This window comes from Corapipo altera, unplaced genomic scaffold (assembly GCF_003945725.1).
Source record: "Corapipo altera isolate COAL_440 unplaced genomic scaffold, ASM394572v1 59, whole genome shotgun sequence".
Taxonomy (NCBI): Eukaryota; Metazoa; Chordata; class Aves; order Passeriformes; family Pipridae; genus Corapipo; species Corapipo altera.
The window spans coordinates 3,067,392-3,091,415 of NW_020884917.1; the positions used below are offsets into that span (position 1 = coordinate 3,067,392).

Consider the following 24,024-nt stretch of genomic DNA (forward strand, 5'->3'; position numbering starts at 1 on the left):
GTTGCCTCCGTGTTTTTCTTACCTTGAGATGATCTTGAGAATTGGCAATTAGTCTGGAAACTGAAGTCAATTCAGATACAGTGTCTGCTTATTAACTTTAGTTCTTTGTAGCGTCTGTCATCCTATGTGATAAAAAGTAAAACTTGTTAACCTGAAGCCCTTTTAATATAAGAAGAAAAAAAAAAAGAGCAACAAAAAAACCCCTACAAAACCCAAAACAAAAACCTGTTTGGTTACTGTCCATGAAGTGGTGTGGGATATTTGATGTGTAGATGACCTCTCACTCCCTCCCACCTCAAATGACTGAATGTCAAGGAATAACTGCATGCCCTATTGCTTCAGCTTTGTAGGCATAGGATTTGTGGTTGGGCAGCTTTTCTGTTTGGTGCATTATTTTAGGAGAGTGCTTGACTGTTATTTGCACTGTCAGTAGTGCAAGTGCCAAAGATAGTATTCATTTTAATATTGGTTAAGTATAATTACTACATTTTTGAAAATGATGCAGTTCTTAGTATTGGTTCGAAGTGTGTCCAAGTCAACAAAAAAGACTCTCATCTACACAACTGGGTAGTGGCTCATGCTGTCTACAATCACATGCTTCCCTTCTGTCAGAGACTGATGCAATTCCAGCACTCTGATTTCCCTTACACCAGCTACCTCATATCTTCTTACATAAATGCACACAGATGAGTACCTATTCCTGTTTCCAAGTTATTTTCCAAGAAAAGCAAGGTACTGCAATCAGTCTCATCAACAGGTTAAGATCCAAAGGGCCTAATCAGCTTGGTAGACAAAAGCTTTTCACGGTGCCGATTACAGAGGGAGCCTGACCATCAATTAAAATTTCTCTCTCTGAACCTTTGTTTTTTAGACAAGGAAGAGAACATAAGGGAAATTTCAGAGAAGATCCAAAAATAGCAGGTGGCTGTCACTGCTGTGCTGTGCTCAGTTTTAATCATCAGATTGGAAAAATAACATGTTTGGGTTGCACAGGGATGTACAAAAGTAGGTCCACTGTTTAAATGCCAGAAATGGATATGAAAAGATATGGGTTGTGTATATGCGACTTCGGCTCCTGACAGACCTTTCTCACACAACATTCTTACCTTTCTGCTTGGTTATTTAAAAGTCTTAGAAGATGTTAGTGGCCTACTGATAGAGGTGTTTCAGTGACGTGTATATTACTGCACTTTCTGACCTGTAGGTTAGTATTCAAGAGGTTTGCTTTCATTCACCAAACTTAATACATCAGAAGAATTTGCTCCATTACAGATGAATACTGGGAATTTTTCCAGCAAATGATTGTTAGCTGTACTGTTTGGTTTTTGGTTTGTTGTGGCTTTTGTTGTTTTGGGCTTGTTTAAGCTTGGGGCTTTTTTGTTTGGGTTTGATTTTTTTAGATTTAGAAACCTTTGGGCTTCGGCTTTTCAGTTTCTATTAGGTGTCGAAAGCATGTTGGCTTTCTTTCTTTAGTATTGGTCAGATACCAACTAAACAGACTTGTATTTTGTCCATTTTAAGTAATTGCTACAATTTCATGAGCAATAGACTTTTCTTTTGAAAGGGAGCAACCTAATTAATGCAGAAGAACTCTGTCATCGCTATTATCTCAACATAAAATGTATGGTATCAAAAAAACTACCCTCCACCAGAAACCACGCGCTGCCTTGCTAAAAACAAAATCAGGAAACATTTTATTTACTTTGAAAAAGATCATATGAAAATGGAGGAAGGGAGAAGAGGTTGCAGCTGTTGCAGTCAAAATTTCAACTACAGAGCTCTCTCTTTTTTTTTTTTTTAACACTTGTCAAATTTGACAAGTTCTGGGTTGTAGAGCTATGCGTACGTTTACATATATTTACTGGTTTTGTTTCCTGCAACCAGGTAGTACTTGTTTAATAAATCAAGTTATGTTATATAAGGTTAGAAGTGATGGTCAAACCTGAACATTTTTGGTTTATTTGTCAGCAATGGGGCTTTTCACTGGAGTGTGAGTTTCAGTTCTTTGGCTTCCAATGCATATACTTCAACATGATTAATAACTTATTTTAGTCAATCTGAATGGCAGTGTCACTGATGTGCAATTGGATGAGTCAAAACATCGTCAACCTCAGAACTGAGGGCCAAGCAATCTGTACAGTATTGACTTGATGCTGATGCCAAGCAGTCAGCCAAATTTGAGGCCAAAGACTGAAAGAAAATGCATTTCACTTAATTAAATATTTTTGGCTATTTAAAAATCCAAAATAATTTTCACCAGTTACACATACTTGTTTTGTTCTCCACTACAAAAATGAAAAGACAATCCATATGATTAAACTGATCTAAAGAGAAGCTGTTTGATATTTGTTATTCAACAGTATTTGAAATTCCCCAAAGAAATCAGTGAACTTAACTGCTTTGCTTTCCTTACTTGCATCATACTCCCAAAATGCAAAAGGCTTCAATTCACAAGTTTCCTGCTGGTTGTAATTCATAGACATAAACCAACTCCATTAGTTTGGTGCCGTCATCCTAAATCAGTCTGCAGAAATTTACTGCCTATAGGAAACCTATGCAGCTTTTATGGTTATCAGTAGCTCAAGTTAGAGGTTCTTGTTCTGTCTGTCTCTCTACAATCCCGTCTCTTTAAATGTTTTCAGAAACCTCATGTGACATTCTAGCCTGACTCATATTTATCCCATGCTAGACTTGGTTTCAATTCTGGTAGAGTTGCTTTGGATCAGCTGTGGAACACTGGGCCAACAATGAAGATAGCTACTGTCTGGGTTACTGCTATGTCTGCAAAAAATGTTTCCCAAAATAATTTTTTCTTTCTGGTACTGATTGAATGCTCTGGTCTCACACCACCACCCTCCTATGACAGATGAGTAGATGTCTGTTATCTGTTAAACTTGTTTGGTTATGCATCCACATGCTTTTTTTTCTTTGCTAGGCCTTATCCAAGACCCCCAGTCAGATCCTGCAGTTCATTTCTGTTCATCATTCTGTATAGAACAGCATCTCTTGCTTGCATCCATGTATGCTTTTCCCTAGAGTTGCTTTTCAGTATCAATTCCATGGAGTCCAATTCAGAATGTAAATACTTGTCTGCACATTTGGGTATGAAAATGTTTGAGGCTTCAAAATATTCAGGTAACTGAAGATAGTATATGAAGAATGCAGAGGTTTGGAGTTATTCTCTGAGTAGGCAAAAGAGGTAGAGGATACCAGAGAGGCAAAATGAAATTCCCTGGGGCCAGAAATTAAAAGGAAGAGAGAACTAGGAACCCTCTGCCTCCTTACTGTTTTCTTCGAGCTCTTAGAGGTGGAAATACCACGTGCCAATAGAGCACAAGTGAGGGAAATGTATTTTAGAGAAGTCTAGAGCACATGATGTGTGAGAAGAGGCTGAAGTAAACTGGTTTGTTCAGCTTCCAGAAGAAAAGATAAACAGCAGATTATATTGCTGTCAAACGTCCTAATGGGTGGGCAGAGAGAAAATAGAAGGAGACTCTTCTTTAAGTTAAGTAGGGACAGGAAAAGAAGCAACAACCCCAATTTGCAATACAGGAGATCTCGGTGAAAGGCACTGGGAAAGAAAATTTCACCACAAGAGTGACCAAGCCCAGAGAATTGGAGTCTCCATCTTGGGAGGTGCTAAACGTGGACTAGAAAGGGCTTCGAGCAACCTGAGCAAATCTGTCCTACTCTGAGCAAGAGGTTGGACCAGATGACTTTGAAAAGTCCCTTCCAACTGAAATAGTGCTCAGAATCTACAGCTCTTACTTAGTTGGTCAGTGAGATATTAGGATTGAGTGGGTGCGTTACTGTTTGGGTAGGTAAAATCTAGGGAAGGAGCATGTTTAGAGATAGCATTAGTTTTTATAGGTTTCTTAAACTTTGTTTGTCTGTGCTGTGATTTTGAGAGGCTCCGTAGACTGTCTTCTTTCTTCTCTTTTAACTTGAGGATGTCTGTCTTTCCTGTGTCTGCCATAAGTGCATCTGTTTGAGATGGATACCTCAAAATTGAGCCTCAGTGCATGGGAATTGTTAGAGGACTGAACTGAATGTCACTGGTGTGCTCAGTAAGCACAGTCAGATACAGGCTTCAAAAATAGTCTCGAATATCTTGTTGTATGAAGATCTTGGAGATAGAGTACACATTAGGATATTTTATGTATTCTAATTACATTCTCATGCTTAGAAAGATAAGAGAAAGAGCAAGGATAACTTTCTCTTAATAAAAAGTTAAGAAGAACATGGGAAAGTGGACAACTACACACTGCTTTTTCCAAACACGCAACGTGCTGTGATGTGTAACATTTCTAAAAATTGGAGAAATCCTGAAATGTTCAGATTGACATTTCAGTGCCTGTCTAAATTCAGTGTCTGTCTGAAATATAGGGTTCAATAATCCTATTATGTGTGTCTGACACACTCCTCCTTCTTTAGCAATGTGCCTCCCATAGCTGCTATAATAAGACAGAACAGCCAAAGCCTAATATTCTGTGCCTCATCCTATCATTCAGCAAAGCTATATCGTCATCAGATGCAATCTATTGTGTTCATTCCTGCTGTGTGGTATTGATTTTTCTAACCTTTCCTAATGTTAAATTTGTTTGGCTTTTTAACTGTCTTACAAAAGGTTAATGTTATTAAGTTGAGCAGGTATCTATAAAATTACAAGCATTATTACCTATCTTGCCATTGTTATACTGTTCTTTCATTAAACTCTGACTGCAGTGGATAGCTCTGTCTTGAAGATTTTTGTTATTCCAGAATAATGCAGTGGAGGTTGAAAAGAACTGCATTACAATTGTCATCCAATTTCGTGGCATAAAATATTGGATTTGATATATCAGGAGCAACAGATTTATCTGAAGCTCTTAAACCATGAGTGAACACGAACTGCACAGACATTAATTCCAACAAGGCTGTAAAGAGGGCGCAGGATGATGCAAGTACTGCTGCTTGTCCCCACCCCCAGTTCGATCTGGCCATACCAGTCTCTTTGACATTGTGGCAAAAGGAGCAGTTCTAAAATCTCTGCCCATTCCAGAACTGGTTATCTGTTTGATGCAGAAAGAGAATGAGAAATCACAGTTTAATTTGAAGGGAGTTGTGGATTTAATGGTAACACTCTATCAGCATTTTTTGATATGATGATCTACAACAGTAGATCAAAGCATCAAAGGTACAAGCAGTGAGTAAGCAGTTTCAGGATACCCCTCCTAAGCCACAGTACCTTCTTGGTACCAATATTGTGGGTACAGTAATGTGCCTTTAATGAACTGTGCATTTGACATCCCATCCACATATTTAGATTGGGTTTCTGTGATGAGTATTTGAGGCCTTTTATGGTGAATATGCAGAAAAGACAGTAGCAGGTCTGAACATATGTTTTGTATGTGTGGTACATCACAGCTTTCTTCTGGACTGTGGTAAATGACCTTCAGTGCTCTCCAACCACCATGCTAATGTTATCTTGCCTTGGTAGTACCTTGTAGTTGCTTTAGAATATTTTTCTTATCAAAGAACATCCTGAGAAGCTGGGTAAGAATGGAAGTCAAGTGAAAGGTTCTTAATAGTAGCATAAAATAATCAATAATAAAATAATTTAAGCTGGTTTAGATCATCACTTAAAAAAAAAAAAAAAAAGATAGAACTTGGCACTTTGGTCTTCCCTGTGTGGAAAGCAGAATAGCAGCATACCTGCAGCTGCCTAAACCTGCCTGTTCAAGGAGACCAGGCTTGTTAGTGACTGCAGGAGTATTTCAAAGTGCTGAGGAAGAGTGGAGGTTAAATTTTTTATTTATAAATTGGTACCTGTAAAATGCTTACTTCTGCCAATGCTGTGAAGCCAAAGAATGGCCATGTCAAAAGACAAAAAGCCTTCCTTCTCTACTGCCAATTTAAGAGCTGGTAACTGAGGTTGTGTCTCTTCTCCCATGCTCAACAGTAGCTGTCCCTACCATTGATTTACTCTTTATCTGTCGTGTTCTCATGCTGTTCAGCAGCTGTCTGAGAGCAACTGAGGAGGTTCTGTCTGTTCAAAGTTTCTCACAGCTTGGTGTCTCTTCCCACTATCAGTGCTGATATTGAGACTGTCTGGGAGCACCCCATCCTTAGTGAATGAAACATCTTTTCATTTAGAGTGGCTTTGATCAACAAATCCCCTTCAGTAGTTTTCAGATCCAACCGTGAGCTTTCTGGGTGGGCCTGAACACCCATATACCTTTCCTCGGCTCCCTTGGTGTCTCTGACTGGTGTTGCCAAACTCACATGTTCATTATAGGCTCCAGGTGGCTTGTGTCCCTTCTTCTCCTGCCAATTACCCTTTTGCCTTTCCTAGTGAAGAGTGGAGATGTGACAGCTCTTCAGGTTGTTTCATGCTTAGCACTGAGTCCAGGATCCAGCTACATTTTCCCTAACCCTATTGTGGGGGCAGCAACATCACGTCTGCAGTGGAGGTCTCTGATTACATGTGCTGTTGCAGCAATATGATTCTTCATCCAGGCAAGCCTGAAAAGATATTTAGGGCAATATCAGGTATCAGAAAGGCTATTACTTTTGACCATGTTTCCTTTCAGAAGTTTTTGAGGGGAGGAGAAGAGGTATAATAAAAAAACATGTCATTTTCTTCTCCTCCCTTACCTCTTCTACTTCATCCAAATGCAGCCCCTTCTGCATTATGACTTTATTTATTTTTATATGCATTCTGACTGTGTGGGGAAGCACCTCAGTGATAGTGTATGTTTTCCTATTGGAGGCTTGTTACATTGTTGCATGCAATTCACTAAACTCCATGCGTTCACTAATCTGGGAAGTTTTGTCTTCTATGCCTTTATTTTCACAACTAATGTAGATGCAACTTCAACAGTTTGGTGTTGGTTGTTGGTTGTGGTTTGGGGTTTTTTGGGGGAGGGGGTTTGTTTGGGTTTTTTTGGTTTTTGGTTTTGGTTTGTGGGTTTTGTTTGCATTGGGTTGGGTTTTTTTGATGTAACAAAATAATGCACTTTATAAACACAGACACACATACAAAGATTATATAGTCTGAATGTTTTTCTCTTATCAGTTGTTATTGTGTATAGGAGAAAATTAAAATCCCTCAAGTAAGTCAAAGATAAAAGGCTTTTAAGGGAACCTTGTAGTACGAAAGGAAACCTCTAAATGCAGCGTGTATGGTTTTTATTTTAATTTTCAATGCTTTACTTGGTATTTTGTGTTCTTGAAATGTCTTTGAATAGTGACTTTATGTGGTAGAAGCACTCCACTTTTCCTTACTCAGCTTTTTTTCAGAGGCTTAGGAATTGCTTTAGTTCTTAATTAAGAAATCTGAACTCCTGCTCTTCTCTACTTTAACATGCTCTCATCCATAGTACCCCACTGCAAGGAAATCACTGTTGGATCACTGCAAATTAACTTCTAGAACTGCACCGGGGTCTGGAAGCTTGAACACTTTTGTATGCTTACATTTGAATATATGTAGCAGCATCAGAGAGAACAGTCATTTTCATGGAAGTTACTGATCACCCAGGGCTTGCTACACCAGAACTTGCTCATCCAGCAGAGCATCATAAAACATACTTATCCAAAGGCACAAAGGTACTCAATGAGTTTTGAATATCTACTCCTCTAACCATCAAACTGCTATTTCATAGTGACTTGTTAAGCTGGGACCTGCAGTCTTTGGGCTCTGTAAGGGTAATAGTCTTTTACTTAATTCTGCATCTCCATGCAGAGACTCTGAGTTATGGACTGCAGTTAAATTCACCAAAGACATCATCAGTTCTCAAAATTGAAAAATTATTGACTTTTTTTCTCTCTCTGTTTTACTGCTTCCTTCACTAGGGATGTGAGTTAATTGAGACCATGGATCAGGACCTCACAGATTTCACCAAGTGTCTTCAGATACTCCAGAAAAAGATAGAGAAGAAGGGCCTCCAGGTAAAGACAACAAACCTTTTGTCTCTGGTTCTTAGTATTTACTCTTTCTCTCAATGTATTTAGGTTTATCTTATAAGTTTACACTGAAATGTAACTAGTTTCTGTAGCCTTGCCATTCTGCAGTTTTGCCATAATTTACTGCACACCTTGTAAGCATTGATGCTTCTGCTAAAAGGAATTATAAAGTGTGTCGATGAACAAGTGTTGGCTTTCTTTAAAGGCAGCTTGCATTGATTTCTGTTAATGAACTACCCAAAGTACAGAAGAGCTGTTGTGGTTGGTGTTCAAAGAAAGAGTCCCACTTTGGCATGTAAATATATTTTCAAGACTTGGCACACTAAGCCTTGATGTTCATCTCCTTTCTCTCCCCATCCAAAGGTGAGATGGAGAGAGGGAGTCTTACCCTGCCAGTATTACATATGGTAAGCAATACCTCCTTCTGCAAACAGTTCCCCTGGAATCAAAGGGAGCCTTTGCAGAGCAAGGAGCGCACTAAACTTAAAAGGAGCCATATGGAGTTGTCAGAAGCTCATTTCATTTGAAAGGCAAGGAAGGCAACGTTCTGCCTCCTGTTCCACAGTTTGGTTTCGGAGGCCCACTTGTTTTGTCTCTCTGAGATGAAAAGTTAAAATTCCTTAGGAATTTCAAATGTGGTGGGTCAGTAGCAGACATGCTCTTGGAATTGCTGCCCTTTCCTCCCAGTGGAACAGTCATTCATAAGGGCTGACCTCTCTCTTCTGCCCCTCACCTGTGGGTAAGGAGAGGAAACATCTGCTGCATCCTCTTACCTAAAGTGAGGGCAAGAGACATGTAAGCAAATTAAAACAGCACAACATGGAAGAATATGTGTAAACCTCCTTTTCCCCCGTTTTCATTGTAGCAGGATAAGGAAGTTGTCTGATTTTCTGAGATCACCGTACTCCACCAAAGCAGCAAGGGATGGAAATGCCAATACCCCTCTCTCTTTCTTCTTTCCTCACTCCAGGCTGATAAAAAATTAACCACTTTTTCCTAAAGCTATTTTGAAATGTCATGTTCTTCTAAAGGAAATAAATGTCCATGGGACATTTTGGAGTGCTGTTGCACAATGCCCATTTGCAGTTGCATCTCGATACACACTGTTGTTCATCAGAGTTATTTTCTCCATCAGTATAGACAGATACAGGAAGGTTTCACCATACACTTCTCTTATCTGTTTGGCTGTGAGCCAGGAAACTCTTTGTATGATCATTTATTTTCTTTTCTCTAAAATTTATCATCACAAGGGTTCAGAGGAGTGTCTTTCCATCCAGAATGGGAGTGATAATAAGTGCCATTGGAACAGATGTGCCTAGGATTTGTTTTGAATTTGGCAAGTAAGGTGCATTCTTCTTAACAGAAGTACCCTTAGAACGAAGGAGAACTTGAATGTTTCCTGAATTTTGTTCATTATCAAATCCCAGCTATTATTTTAGAGGGAATTTTTTTAAGATATCACAACGTGTTTTATAATGAATAATCAATGTATGGTTAAAATAAGAGCAATGGGAACATGGCAACTACAGATATGTTTCAACAATAAGTAGTCTGTTTGTAGAAGTTTGAGTTCTTTGACCACTCTCGTAATAAAGTCGTGTTATGTTGGCTAAAGGATACTGCATCGTAATCCTGGATGATATTTTCCAGAGAACAAGCCAGAGTGTCATTGCAGTAATGCACTAAACCTAAGATTTCCATTCAGTTATATTTTCATGCCATTACATGTAAGAGATGTTCTTTAAATACGAGTTTTTTAGACATGTAAAAAGTAACACAGATTAATTTTCTAAAACTAAGTACCATGTTCATTAATCCTAGCTGCTTGTTGTTTACAGTGTCTATTCCATCAAACATAATAAGATGCTATCAGCTGATTAATGTACACTAGCTACGGCATCATGCATTTCTATTTTTGGTCTTCTGCATTCTCTGATATAAGGTCATTGACTCAGGCAGATAAAATGTGAAACTTAAACAAATGGAATACAAAACTGTGTCACAATTGTATAAATTACAAGTTTGGTTTCCAATTTACCCTTTGTTCAGAAGCATTGAGTATAATTTGTTAATAGGTGATTAGAGGTTCTTCAGAATGTCCTTGTAATGCAATGCGTACCTTGATGTCTGGTTTCCCAATAACACAGAGATTCTGAGCACTTGCAAAATACGCTGTCCTCAGTTTATGGATGCAACCTCTTGACTCCTCTGAAACTCTAGCCACTTTAAATATTTAAATTTGCACTTAATTTAGGGGTTTTTATTGGTAACATTCTGCCATAAAAAATGTCAAGTGTTAAGAAAACAGCTGTCACTGAATTCTATGTTCACCTGGGAATCACAGCTGAGAAGAAAAGAAGGTCCAGGGTCTGAAAAGTAGAATTGGATAAAGAAGGGGTTCTTCATCTACATGTAGTTTTTTTGACCTCAAGTACAAACTTGCATGTCACAAAGTGGAATTTTTTTTCCTTCTGGAAAAAATATCATAAAAGCTTTCCTTTTAACTGAGAGTATTAACTAGGTGGAATATGTCTTACTGGTTCCAGGAAAAATATGTGTGACACCAGTTTGTTTTTTTTTCCACTCTGTCTAGCTTATCCAAAGTATTTGTCAAAGAGGAATATGACAAAGAGACATTACAAATTTGTTTTCTCATAAGTTATAGTTGAAATAGCTAAACAAGGAATGTATCTCTTTAGTATCTTTAAAAAAATGATACCAGAGTCATGATGTGCTTACTGCTCTTTCTGAGTAGCAATATGTTAAGCTGGGAATTAACTTGCATTCGGAGTATGCCATGGATCCACAATCCTGTGACATAGTTTGTCTGGATGAAATTCAACTGTGAGTAGCTGAGGTATTTGAAATGGATGTTCCTTCATTGGTTGGAGAATAAGTTATCATTGATCTGCTATACTGAACGGATAAAATTTCTACTCTGATTTATCAGTCACCTCTGCAGAAGTTCTATGTCAAGGAGGTTTTTGAGATCACGGAACATATGGGGGCAATATTTTGTTCCAAAGGAATTAAGTTTGTCTAATTTCCTTTCCATGTCTCTGCACCTTCATCACCCTCCTTCTCTTCCTTCCTGATCATCCAAATAGCTTTTGAACAAATAACTTTTGAATAGAGGAATAGAGTCCTGAAAGATAATCATGTCCAGCAGTGTTCTTGGATGTCACCTGAGGGGAAGTGGAGATGAGGTAGATACTCAGTATCTATCTGGAGAGAAGGCTGCGAAAAAAGTTGGTTTCGATTTTAAAGGTGTTTAGAGAGTTCAGTTTGAGAAGAGGCCTTAGAAATGTCTTTACAACAAGGAAATATGCATTTAGAGTTGAAGGTTAACTGAGATACAAATTTGGGAGAAAACATGCATTAGTTCCTGAGCATCTTGTTTGATATAAACAGTAGTAATTCTGTCTTCTAGAACAATTAGTCAAATTTGTGACTGCTTTTTCTTTATTTCCTAAACAAACACTCTTTGACTAGTTTTAATACTCAGGGTCGTTTATTTCTAGTTTACATTGCATATTTTTGTTGCATTGGCAAGTCATGCAGAAAGCAGCATTTGGGTCATTTCGTGAAACCTAAGTCACCTAATTATATGTATTTATAATTACATACTGCAGTGAATTTTAGAACAAAATTTTACAAGCTAGAATCAGGCTTAATCTTCCTTCTCGCAGCCCTAATTCATTTGTGAATTGTATTCTATTGGATGGGTGAAGCAGTGAAGTACCACCAAGAGAATCTGACTCCTGAACTTTCTTTCCAACCTAAAGGCTGTTAGATACTTCTCTTTCTCTTTCTGCATGACTCTGAATACGCATGCACACACATGTATGTGCCAAGTACATTTGTAAACGCACACATTTTCTGGCAGTGCACCATTCCGCCCTAAGTGGTGCTTTTTAAATATCTTAATAACTCTGTCTTTATTGCTGCTGTGTGTTTCTTTCACGTTGTTTATGGTCTATTAGGTGTGCACACTAATAGATTAAAGCTTTACTGCTTTAATCACTATTTAATTCATCCTGTAGTTATGCGAATACTTTCCTTTATTCATTACAAGGCCTTCAAATAAACTTATTATTGCCTGATACTGCTTTCTATTCCTAACTTTCTCTCATCTTAACACAAGCTATTTCAAGAAACCAACTGAACTGGCAAAATGATAGGCAAGCTTACAATATCTCTTATTTAGGGATCAGCAGATCTTGTGTTAGAAGTGTACACTATTATCTTCCATTTGCAGATCAGAAAGCAGAAGTACAGAAAAAACTTGTCCACAGTCTCCCAGCATGCTAGTGGTACAATTGGGGATGATACTCCAATTCCCAATCTTCATCAAATGCTCTTTCCATAACAGCATCTCTGGTCTGACTCACAGGTAGCTCATAGCAGCTCACACCAGTGAGACCTGGAAGTGTGTTTATCAATTTTGCAGCTCCAAGAAGAATCCTCATAATATAAAGACAGATTTAAACCTTTACCTTTATCTCAGAGTTACAAACTCTGCTTTCTTTAACTGTTTCATCTAAAATACCATTTAGTCTTAAAACTAAGCTCTGGGACTTTTCATTTAACTTTATTATCTTTTCTGCTTAAAAAAAGTTAAAGCAGCTCATTTAGTTATATGGGCTGAAGATATAAAAAATGAATTTTATTGAAACCTACGTGCCTTTTAGTGGTTTAATGTTAGTGTGCTTAAATTGATAAAAGTACCAGTGTCAATATGAAAAAGGGAAAATATCCAAACCAACTCTTCCTAAAAACACTTGGCAATAAAAGCATACTATACTAACATTTCCATTTTCAAATTACACTTTAAAGGTTCAATCAGTCAGCAGTCTAGGATATTAATTCTTTTAAGTGAATGCAAACATTCTTCTCTTTGCATTTTTAAAGAGTCATATCTGTTCACTTTCTTTTCTGTTGAGGGAGGCTAAACATGTTAGTGCAGTCCTCTGTTTATGAAGTGCCAAAGACAATGAAGTGATGTTCATTTACCACCTTCAGCTATGCAGTGTCCAAACAGCTTATTAAGCCCTCTCTGCTTTGTCTTACATGAGGAAAAAGACCTTGAAGGAAAACAGAAAATGCTCTAAACCAAAAATTAGAAAATACTTTAAAAGAGAATATTTTTTTTTTACATAAAGAACAGTCCTACAGAGAAAGGGTATAATTATTGCAAATACTGTGCTCTGTTCAGCTTAGGTTTGGTTTTTTTCTATCGGTTGAGGTTATTCCTGATGATTTCACTTTTTTTAGCACTAAATACATTGGCTTCCGTTCCTGACTGAGTTGTAATTTTGCTGCTCATGTTAGTAGTTGGTAATTTCATGATGGAACACTACTTGTTTTCATTTCTGAAGACTTTTGGGGATCCAGGGCAGTAGTGGGAAGGGCTTTTAAAGCAAAGCTTAGGAATGAGGACAGTCACACCAGAATTTGGGAATAAGGAAGTGACTAAATACCAAAATAGGAGAGGTGACCTGGAAAATACCAAAGCTGACATGGAGCTGGAGTATGAAGCTTTTATAAGAATCATGGAACCATAGAATCATTTAGGTTAAAAGGGATCTTAAGCATTGTCTAGTTCCAACTCCCAAGCCACAGCAGGGACACCATCAACTAGACCAGGCTGCTCATCCAACCTGGCCTGTAACACTTACGGGGATGGGGCATCCACGACTGCTCTGTGGAATCTGTTCCAGTGCTCCAACACTGGACCTGAAGGACCATAAGGACCCTGAAGTTTGTGGCTTTATCTCCAAATCCTATATAGGAGGCAGGATTGAGAATAAACCTGTTCAGTTTTTGTGGCACCATTGAGTTTTTCTTCTTAATGCTTCACGGAAGGAGAATAAAAAATGCAAATGAGATATATTTTCAGGGAATTAAATATGTGTAATGAAAAGGTTCTTATCATGCCAAGTGCTGCATCAAAAGATTTTCTTGAGTTATTGATATTAATCCTCCTCATGAACCTTTCCTGTCCAAAAGAAACAAATGGATCTAAAGTGTATCCTGTTAATTCCCACTTCTAAAATGTAGAACTTCATAATACCTTCCAACTGGAGTAAATCGCTCCTATAGGGTTTTCAGACATATCCTTTTAACTCTAAGGTCCAAGTCTACCTTCCAGGAATGCAGTGTCTAACCCATGTTTCCTACTGAATTATTTTAATGCTTTCCATTGTAAAGATATGACAAAGTGCATTTCATGCAATACAGGATATCAGTTCCCAAAGAGAAGCACCCTAATTTCATGCCGAGGAAACAAGCTGTCTACCTATTCCACTAGAGCAAGACACACCGAGTATATCTTTGTGTTAGAATAATTTCATGCAAAATGAGTGTCTGCAAGAACACAGTGCATCACATACAAAGAAATTTTCTTATGTAATACTTCTGTATTCTACTGGGGCTTGTATTTGATCTAGGATTCTGAAGAACACATTGATTTCAGTTTGTTTGTTTAAAAAAGTTAAACCCTGTATCAAACATTGGGGAGAAGAAGAACAAGGGGAAAAATACTGTTTATTAGGCAGTTCAGGGGATTTAAGAGATCAAGGATGTGCTCATTAACAGGACTGCAGAAGCTAATAAGGAAGCCAGCTACTGTTCTCTCAACTTAGTCAAAAGCTAAATGTATTTGAAACAGAAAGTGTGAGGTTACTACAGGTGATGTACTACTCCCTTTGTAACCACCAATTTTGTCCTGTTTACAACTCTTTTTCATAGGAGATGTGATTCTCTCCCCTCCAGCCCCTTCTGCTTCACAGGAGCAGAGCTCCCTGATAGCAGGTATTGCTGATGTAACTGCCTCCATGCTGGGAAAATGGTCAGGCTACACTGACATACCATTATTCTCAAAAGACTATCATACTTGAATTGACAGAGTCTTGGAGGTGGATATTGTAGTAGGAAATGCTGAACAGCCATAACTTTTGACACCAGGAATTTTTGTGCAGTTCACAGAGTGAGAGTTCAGTTTGTTGCCTGAGATTTTCATAAATAACTTGTTTGGTTCTTTTTCCTGCTTGACACATGAATACTGAGGTGCTATGAAATCTCCCATAAGTTATGAGTATTTTTATGAAAATCTTTTTAGTTAATGGTACGTAAGTTTCTCATTAAGCATATTAAGAAATTTGTGCTAGTATGGTAAATTTTAACTGCGAATTATAATAGTCAGGGCATTTTTTGCATCTCAAATATGGTTTCTTCCTTGCTAAATTGAGATGCTTGTCAAGAATAAATGACAGGGTTTTGGCTATTGCTGAGATAGTTTCATAAAAACTTTAGCAGTTTTCTACATTTGTGAGTGTAAGAAACACTGGATTTAGAGAGTGCACTTTCATAACTTCATGAACTGCAGTGATCTGTTCCTTGAAGCAGTAGGCAAATCAATCAACAGATTATACCTTCTCTTCTTTTTTTATCCTCTTCAAGGAAACTTATTTAACCTCAGTAGTGCATATAAGAGTGCTTCCTTACCAGTTTGGGATTATTTTTTTCGCATGACATTTTCCCTCTTTTTGTGATATTGTATGACCTTTGAATAGCCAAAAGAAACACTGAGATTGTAATAGTGGTCAAAGCTTTTGAATCCGTGGTGGCTCTTCCTCTTTTTTTTTTCTTTTCCTTACCTAGAAAGGAGTATTAGGGGCAGAGGGGAGAGGAAGGTATTAAGGCTGTTGGAAAGTAAAAGTGTGTGGCTGGTACTATGCAGAAATGGTTTAGCCTGTTATTCCTGAGGCCTTGTTTTCTTCTGCAATCCTTTGACTCTCCCTGACATCTATTTCTGCACCACTTCACTGACACCAATGGTGTTCCAGAAGGGGCAGAGGGGCTTACAGTAATTTAATTCTTCACGAATATTGTCAAAATGAGACAGCCTCATAATATTTGAAATGCCCCTACAGTATTCCCACTGTCAGAGAAGGCAGTAGCACAAACTCAACAGAAGTAAGGTCTTCATAGCAGAGCTGCACTGGAAACCAGGCTTTGCTAGTTCTGATGCTCATGCTGCTTGTTATTAAATCACCTACCTTTTACTTTGACTTTTTCACTGATGGGATGGTCTCTTCAACTTGCCTAAAGAACCCAGCAAGTTTCCCTTTTAAACTACTGAACAGTTAAGCACTGAACAATTAAAGCTCAATATTTTGTTCAAATTCAAAGTTCACATAAAATGTTTACAGCTTCACAAGGGCCTCCAGTTTAAGAAATCATGCTTCATTTCTTTTAAGTGTGTAGCTAAACTTATATAGCCTAGAGGACAGTGTAGAAAAATAAAATAGATTCTGTAATTATTCAGGCTATGTGTAAATTACCTGCTATAAATACTGAATCTATGCTGAAAAGGAAAATTGGCATCCAAATCATAACCTACTTTCTTCAATATAAAAATATATCCAACCTCTTATAAACAAATGTATAAATTTAAGGCTTCTTTCTGCAAATCTGTCTTCCCTTACAAAAAAAAACCATTCTGTACAGCCCAGGTATTCAGAGAAATCACTCAAAAGAGGAACCATTCACAGAATAAGGCCTGAGAGGCACAGGAAAAATTTTCCATCTTTAGTTTCAGGTCTTATATCTGTCCCTGGAGTATAATAGGATAGGCTATTATCCCCTTGTTCGTCATGAAGATTAATGTTCAGACCAGCTGAAAATATTACTGTTCTGTTGGGACCTATCAGGAGATCTTCAGACCTGTGTGAACCCGAGTTGAAACATTTTAAACATCTTGCCCTACCCAGGCACAAGTGCCTCTTGTAATTATGTCCTCTGCAATGCTGCTGTGGGAGAGTTAAGGTCTCCCAAAGCTCTGCCTTATTTGTGGCGTCTTTTATACAGACTTCACTGCTAAATGCTATGATATGCAGCGAAAGTGCCTGAGCCATTACCTCTTACTCAGATGAAATAATAAAAAAAATGTATATATATAATAGAAATTGAGATTTGTTTAATTTTCCATATTTTGTATGGAATGTTTCCCCTTAAAAATCTGTTATTCTTTCCTTAAAATTTGACACCTAAACTTAATACAACAGAATTGAAATAAAAATAGGTAGAAAGTTAATTTTAAGAAATAGACCCACCTGGTTTAGGAAGTCACAGGAAAAGGTCTCACCTCTCAAAAGGTCTCACCTCTCTGAATTCAGCTTTCCATGTTCATGGGGGGTGTAAGCACCTGAGGGCTGCTGGCAGAGCATATCATATAGACACTCTTGTCTACAGAAAACCTACCCCCTTACCTTGCAATAACACAGGGGTTTTTTATCTTCCTTTGTGGGCTTTCCAAGGGTCCCAAACCAGCATCTGAGCAGGAGCTGAAACAAAACTACACAAAGGTGTGGTGGGGAAGGAAAGGGAGATTTGTGGCCGAGACACACATCTTCTATTCATCCCAACCTTCTAGAGAAACAGAAATAGTAAGGAGCTAAGTGATGAGGGTTATTAGTTAGCCTGAAGTGGGGACTTGTATTGGGTTTTGTGTGCCCAGGTGCTGGCAGGGACTGCAGGGATGTCAATGAGGCGAGGTCTTGCTACCCCATGCTGGCCCCTCAACCCCGGGCAGGGAGGGATGACAGGAAACAGGGGAGAAACGTCCTTGCCAGTGCTGAGGGGAGAGCAGGACAAGGGACAAGAGAGGCTCTGGCCACTGAGTTCCCCTGGAGAGCCCCATCAGAGCAAGTGGGTCTCTCCTGAGTGAGCTGCAGCCTGTGCCGGTATCTCTACCGGAGCAGGTATCTACCCTGCAGCCTGTGGAGGACCAGGGTAGATCAGATAGCCACACTGCAGGCAGCAGAGGGCCACATGCCAAAGCAGGTGGATGTACCCTGAAGGAAGCTGCAGGCTGTGAAGTCAAGCCCAGGCAGGGGCAGGCTCCTGGCAGGAGCTACAGTATATGAGGGACACACAGAGAAGCAGTTTGTTCCTGAAGGGCTGTACCCTGCGGAGGGGTCCCCACACTGTAGCAGCAGAGTATGTGAAGGAAGGAGTGGCAGAGAGGAGGTAGTGTGAACTGACCACAGTCCCCTGTTCCCCTGTGCTGCTTGGGAAAGGGGAAAATAGAGGAGTCAGGAATGAAGGAGTGAAGTTGGGCTTGGGAATAAGAGGGGTGGTAGAAAGGTGGGTTTAGTTTTCTTTTTTCTCTTTCTAACTTGATTTCTAATTGACAATAAATTAAATTAATTTTCCCCAAGTTAAATCTGTTTTGCCTGTGATGTAATTGGTAATTAGCAATCTCCCTGTCCTTGTCCTGACCGGTGAGTTTTCTCATCTCGTTTTCTCCCCCTGTCCTATTGAGGAGGGGAAGTGAGAGAGCAGCTGTGTGGGTGCCTGACAGCCAGCCGAGGTTAACCCACCACACAACTGTAAGGCAAGTCACAGGAAATTGTCAGGGCTCAAGGAGATTAGCGAAGGCACACACACTCTTATTGATATAGGATATATATCCTGTTTGTGGGCTGGCAGGCAGAACATTGTCTGATCTATCAGGTCCTGAGTAGCCAGGGACCTTCCTGTACAAGATTGTCTATCTGCCAGCAGCCCTGGTCTGGCTCATTACCTCTATCCCTTGGGGAGGCTTTTAGGGAGACTCTTTGCAGCAAAGAGCCTCTTCCTTATGCAGTGCCCTTCCCACCTGCCGACCCTTCAACACAGGCTGCAGACTGGCTCTAGTTGAAGGGTGTGGAATGACAGGCATGAGCACAATGGGGTGGGGGCCCTGCTGGCTGGGAGCCAGCGTGTTGTACTTCTGTTGACCCGCTGATCTTGTGGCAACATGGAAATGTATTGGAGGGAGAGGAAGAAAGGCTACTACAGTAAAGATTGACAGCCAGAGTTAAGTGAAATATAAAATACAAAGCTCGCAATTAACAGATTCTCTTGAAGAGGATGGAATAATTTTTTTTCTTCCTTGAGTTGTTCGTTGATGAGAGGTTTTAGGTAGTTTGTGTTTCTTTTTTTTTAACTCTTAGAGGCAGTATACAAAATGATTAAAGCCACACCATGTGCCCAACACAGTGTTCACAGATCATTAAAGAGGTTTGCTAGACCATTTCAGCATAATCTTTTGAGGGCCTCCTGCATTGCTGCTAATACAAATCCAGGACTTCCTTTATTAGGGATATGATAGTTTGGTTATTGGTTTTGTGCTTCCATGGGGGTGATACTACGGTGAGAACTGTGGATAACAGTGGTTCAGTTATGGGAACAGAAAGATTAGCCTGATGCTCGTGAATGGGGAAGGGGTTGAAACCGGGCTCTCCAATGATCAGCCTAATGATGGAAAGCCTGAGTTAAGAATTAAATCAACAGCCCACCTGAAGTGCATGTACACTAATGCACGCAGTATGGGCAACAAACAAGAGGAGCTGGAAGCCATTGTGCAGCAGGAAAGCTATGATGTAGTCACCATCACAGAAACGTGGTGAGATGACTCGCGTGACTGGAGTGTTGCCATGGATGGCTACACACTCTTCAGAAAGAACAGGCAGGGTAGGAGAGGTGGACGGGTGACTTTATATGTTAGAGAGTCTCTTGACTCTGTTGAACTTGAGATCAGCAACGATAAGGTTGAGTGCCTGTGGACCAGAATCAGGGGGAAGGCCAACAAGACCGACATCATCATAGGTCTCTGTTACAGACCACCCTACCAGTATGACGAAGGGGATGAAATATTCTACAAGCAGCTGGTGGATGTCTCGAAATCGTCAGCCCTTGTCCTAGTGGGTGACTTTAACCTGCCAGATATCTGCTGGGAGCTCAATACTGCAGAGAAGAGGCAGTCTAGGAAATTCCTGGAGTGTATAGAGGACAATTTCCTCCATCAACTGGTAAATGAACCTACCAGGGGTAAGGCCCCGCTAGACCTGCTGTTTACAAACAGAGAGGGGCTGATGGGAGATGTAGTGGTTGAAGGCCGCCTGGGAAATAGTGACCATGAAATAATAGAATTTTCAATACTCAGAGATTCAAGGAGAAACAACAATAAAACCTCTACGCTGGACTTCCAGAGGGCAGATTTTGACCTATTCAGAAGTCTAGTCCAGAGCATACCCTGGGAAACAACCCTTGAAAACAAGGGGGTCCAGGAGGGATGGATGTGCTTCAAGCAGAAAGTTTTGAGTGCACAGGAACAGGCCGTACCAGTGTGCCGAAAGGCAAGCCGGCGGGGAAGACAACCAGCTTGGTTAAACAGGGAGATTCTGAAGGAAATCAGGGATAAAAAGAGAATTTACCGACTGTGGAAGAAAGGGCTGGCTACTTACAAAGAATTCAGGAAGACAGCTAGATCATGCAGAAAGAAAATCAGGGATACAAAAGCGCAATTTGAAGTTAAATTAGCCACTTCTGTTAGGGATAACAAAAAGTCCTTATATAAATACATTAATAACAAAAGGAGGAGCAAAGAAAACCTCCATTCTTTGAGGGACTTGGAGGGAAACGTAGTTAATAGAGATGAGGAGAAGGCTGAGGTACTTAACACCTACTTTGCCTCAGTTTTTACCAGTAGGACAGGTGGCCCTCAAGGCAACCGGCCTCTGGAGCTGGTAGACAGAGATAGGAAACCAAATAGCCCCCTTGTATTCCAGGAGGAAATAGTTAGTGACTTACTGAGTCATCTGGATCCTCACAAGTCTATGGGACCAGATGGGATCCATCCTAGGGTAATGAAGGAGCTGGCAGAAGAGCTTGCCAAGCCACTCTCCATCATCTTCCAACAATCCTGGCTCACTGGGGAGGTCCCACATGACTGGAAGTTGGCAAATATCACCCCAATCCATAAAAAAGGCTACAAGGCTGACCCTGGTAACTACAGGCCTGTCAGCCTGACCTCGGTGCCTGGCAGAGTTATGGAGCAGATTATCCTGTGTGAAATCACACAGCAGCTAGAGGATGGACAAGGGATCAGACCCAGCCAACATGGGTTTAGGAGGGGCAGATCCTGTTTGACCAACCTGATCTCCTTTTACGATCAGGTGACCCACCTGGTGGATGAGGGAAAGGCTGTGGATGTGGTCTATCTGGACTTCAGCAAAGCCTTTGACACTGTCTCCCATAGCATACTCCTGGAAAAGCTGGCAGCCCACGGCTTGGACAGGGGCACTCTGTGCTGGGTCAGGAACTGGCTAAAGGGCCGGGCCCAGAGAGTGCTGGTGAACGGAGCTGCATCCAGTTGGCGGCCGGTCACCAGTGGTGTTCCCCAGGGGTCAGTGCTGGGCCCAGTCCTTTTTAACATCTTTATCGATAATTTAGATGAGGGGATTGAGTCCATCATCAGCAAATTTGCAGATGACACCAAGTTAGGAGGGAGTGTCGACCTGCCGGAAGGCAGGAGGGCTCTGCAGAGGGATCTGGATAGACTGGAGAGATGGGCTGACTCCAATGGAATGAAGTTCAACAAGGCCAAGTGCCGGGTCCTCCACTTTGGCCACAACAACCCCCTGCAGCGCTACAGGCTGGGGACAGAGTGGCTGGAGAGCAGCCAGGCGGAGAGGGACCTGGGGGTGCTGATCGACAGGAGGCTGAACATGAGCCAGCAGTGTGCCCAGATGACCAAGAAGGCCAATGGCATCCTGGCCTGCATCAAGAACAGTGTGGCCAGCAGGAGCAGGGAAGTGATCCTTCCCCTGTACTCTGCATTGGTGAGGCCACACCTTGAGTATTGTGTTCAGCTCTGGGCCCCTCAGTTCAGGAGGGATATTGAGGTGCTGGAGCGGGTCCAGAGAAGAGCAACGAGGCTGGTGAAGGGACTTGAGCACAGGTCCTATGAGGAGAGGCTGAGGGAGCTGGGGTTGTTCAGTCTGGAGAAGAGAAGGCTTAGAGGCGACCTCATCACTCTCTTCAACTACCTGAAGGGAGGTTATAGCCAGGTGGGGGTTGGTCTCTTCTCCCAGGCAAGGGACATGGGCAAGGGGACATGGGCTCAAGCTCTGCCAGGGGAGGTTTAGGTTAGATGTTAGGAAGAAATTCTTTACAGAGAGGGTTATCAGGCATTGGAACGGCCTACCCAGAGAGGTGGTGGATTCACCATCCCTGGAGGTTTTTAAAAAGAGATTGGACGTGGCCCTTAGTACCATGATATAGTAATTGGAGTTGGATCAGGGGTTGGACTTGATGATCTTGGAGGTCTTTTCCAACCCAATCTATTCTATGATTCTATGATTCTATGATTCTATGAATGTCTTTTCATACTGCTTTAAAAGATGAGGAGATTTTATGATTTTTCAGCAGACAGGTGATTGATAGTCCTGAAATCCTTGTTCATGCACAGAATAAATGTGTCTGGGTCAAAACCAGCACACACTTTCCTACAAAGCCTCAGTGAATAAATTACTTTAAGAGTTTTAGTGCACTTTTACTTACTCACAACAGCACGGTAACAGTCTGGAGTGGGGACAGGCTTTTCACCCAGAAAATGTGAGGCAATAAGGAATTCCAGTGACCCTGATCTCACATGCAAAAGGAATTGTAGAGCTTTCTCCAGCTGACCAGCAACAGCAGAGTGGGAATTATTGGTGTCCTTATTCCATCTGAGGCACAGTGAGTACTTTTTGATCAAGGTCATAACACGAATATTCAGCACAAAAACAATCAGTCAAATTCAGATTGCTTGGAGTCCAGCAGTTCCTGTAGATTTTTTTAGATTAGGTTTCTTTAAGTGAGAAAGAATTAAGACAATGGTTATGAAGTTTATGTTCCACAAAATTAATGCCAGATGATGTTATATACACTCTCAAACATTCCATTTACCTGCAAGAAAGAGCAAAACCAAAGCACTGAAATGAAATAAGGTCATTTGACCAGAAATGTAAATACAAGTCAGTAGTAAAATGAGGTTTAAAATATTTCCAGCTACTCAGATCTGTTACTGGATTTTGAGATTATCTTTCTCATTTCCATTTTACTGTCATAGGTGTTACTTGCTTTAAGCAGACAAATGCAATCTGTTTGCATACTTACTGTCATTAGCAGAAAGAATTAACCTCTTATTTGAAATAAAAAGGGTTATAAATAGAGAAAGCACTTGGATAAGAATGTAAGAAAATGAAGGTAAGAAGCAAGAAATGCTTTGTGAAGGAGCTAGAACAATATAATATAAAGATAAGTGGAGTCAATGAGGTGAGGATGAAGCTGATTGAAGGTACACAGACAGGATGGCAGCCTTTGGCTGAGAGCTCTTGTTCCCATGAAGAGTCAGATGTCTGAAACAACAAGGAAATTCTGGCTAGAGTAAAGAGGATTCTACCTGAGCAAAGTTCAGATGCTGCTGTGTGGTTCAGCTTATCATTCCTATAGGAAATGAATGCCATACCTTCATGTAAGACACTGAGCTAGAGAGCTAGTAGAATCAACTAAAATATATAATAACTTGCTATATATTCAACATTGGGTAATAGGATTTTAATAGTTCATTAAATTTACACTGCAATTCTGAGGATGATATAAAAAAATGACTGTATTCTGGCCAGCACAAGAGCTCTGATACAGCTATGGACAAATGAGCTAAAATCTACTTTGGCCCATTTGTTATCAAGGGAAGTGCTTGCTGTGTTTTAAAGTCTTCAGTATTGATACAAAGACTAGAAAAGATATATCTGGAGTTTTAAACCACATCCTAATTTGACAAATTGCCTTATGAAGAAAAAAATGCTTTTCTGGTAAACTAGTCAAAATTGAAGTGATGAAGCAATAAAGCAATATTAAATTTAGTATTCACATTACTATTTGATTGTTTTTCAACATATGATATACTTTAATATGTAGGAATTTCATCATAAAATATGCTTCCAATGTACATGCATGTTACTACCATAATTTTATTGTCTATGCCATATTCCTTCAAAAATTAAAGGAGTAGGCTTGTGAATGACAGAAAATAAAGAAAGGCTGTGGAAGATGTAAAGATTTCAGTGAAGTGAGGTGATAAAAGGAAGCTATCTGACATCTGACCTGTAATTGGCATAGTAATGTCTTGGATATTAGCAGTGGATAGTCTCCATGGTCTCAGAGGGCGGGATTTTAATCATGACTTCAGCGCTTTTACAACATCTT

At 40.1% G+C, this 24,024-nt stretch overlaps 1 protein-coding gene across 11 annotated transcripts in view; it reads left to right on the top strand.

The window, feature by feature from the left end:
- TPK1 (thiamin pyrophosphokinase 1) overlaps window positions 1–24,024 on the top strand; it is a 304,538-nt gene that overhangs the window by 168,010 nt on the left and 112,504 nt on the right. For all 11 annotated transcript variants that reach the window (XR_003529755.1, XM_027656014.1, XM_027656010.1 and 8 more), the window contains one exon: window positions 7,834–7,929. Coding sequence is in view for 10 of the 11 variants with exons in the window: in XM_027656014.1 (XP_027511815.1) it covers window positions 7,834–7,929 (96 nt within the window). In the remaining variant the exon portion in view is untranslated. The remainder of the gene's footprint in view (window positions 1–7,833; window positions 7,930–24,024) is intronic.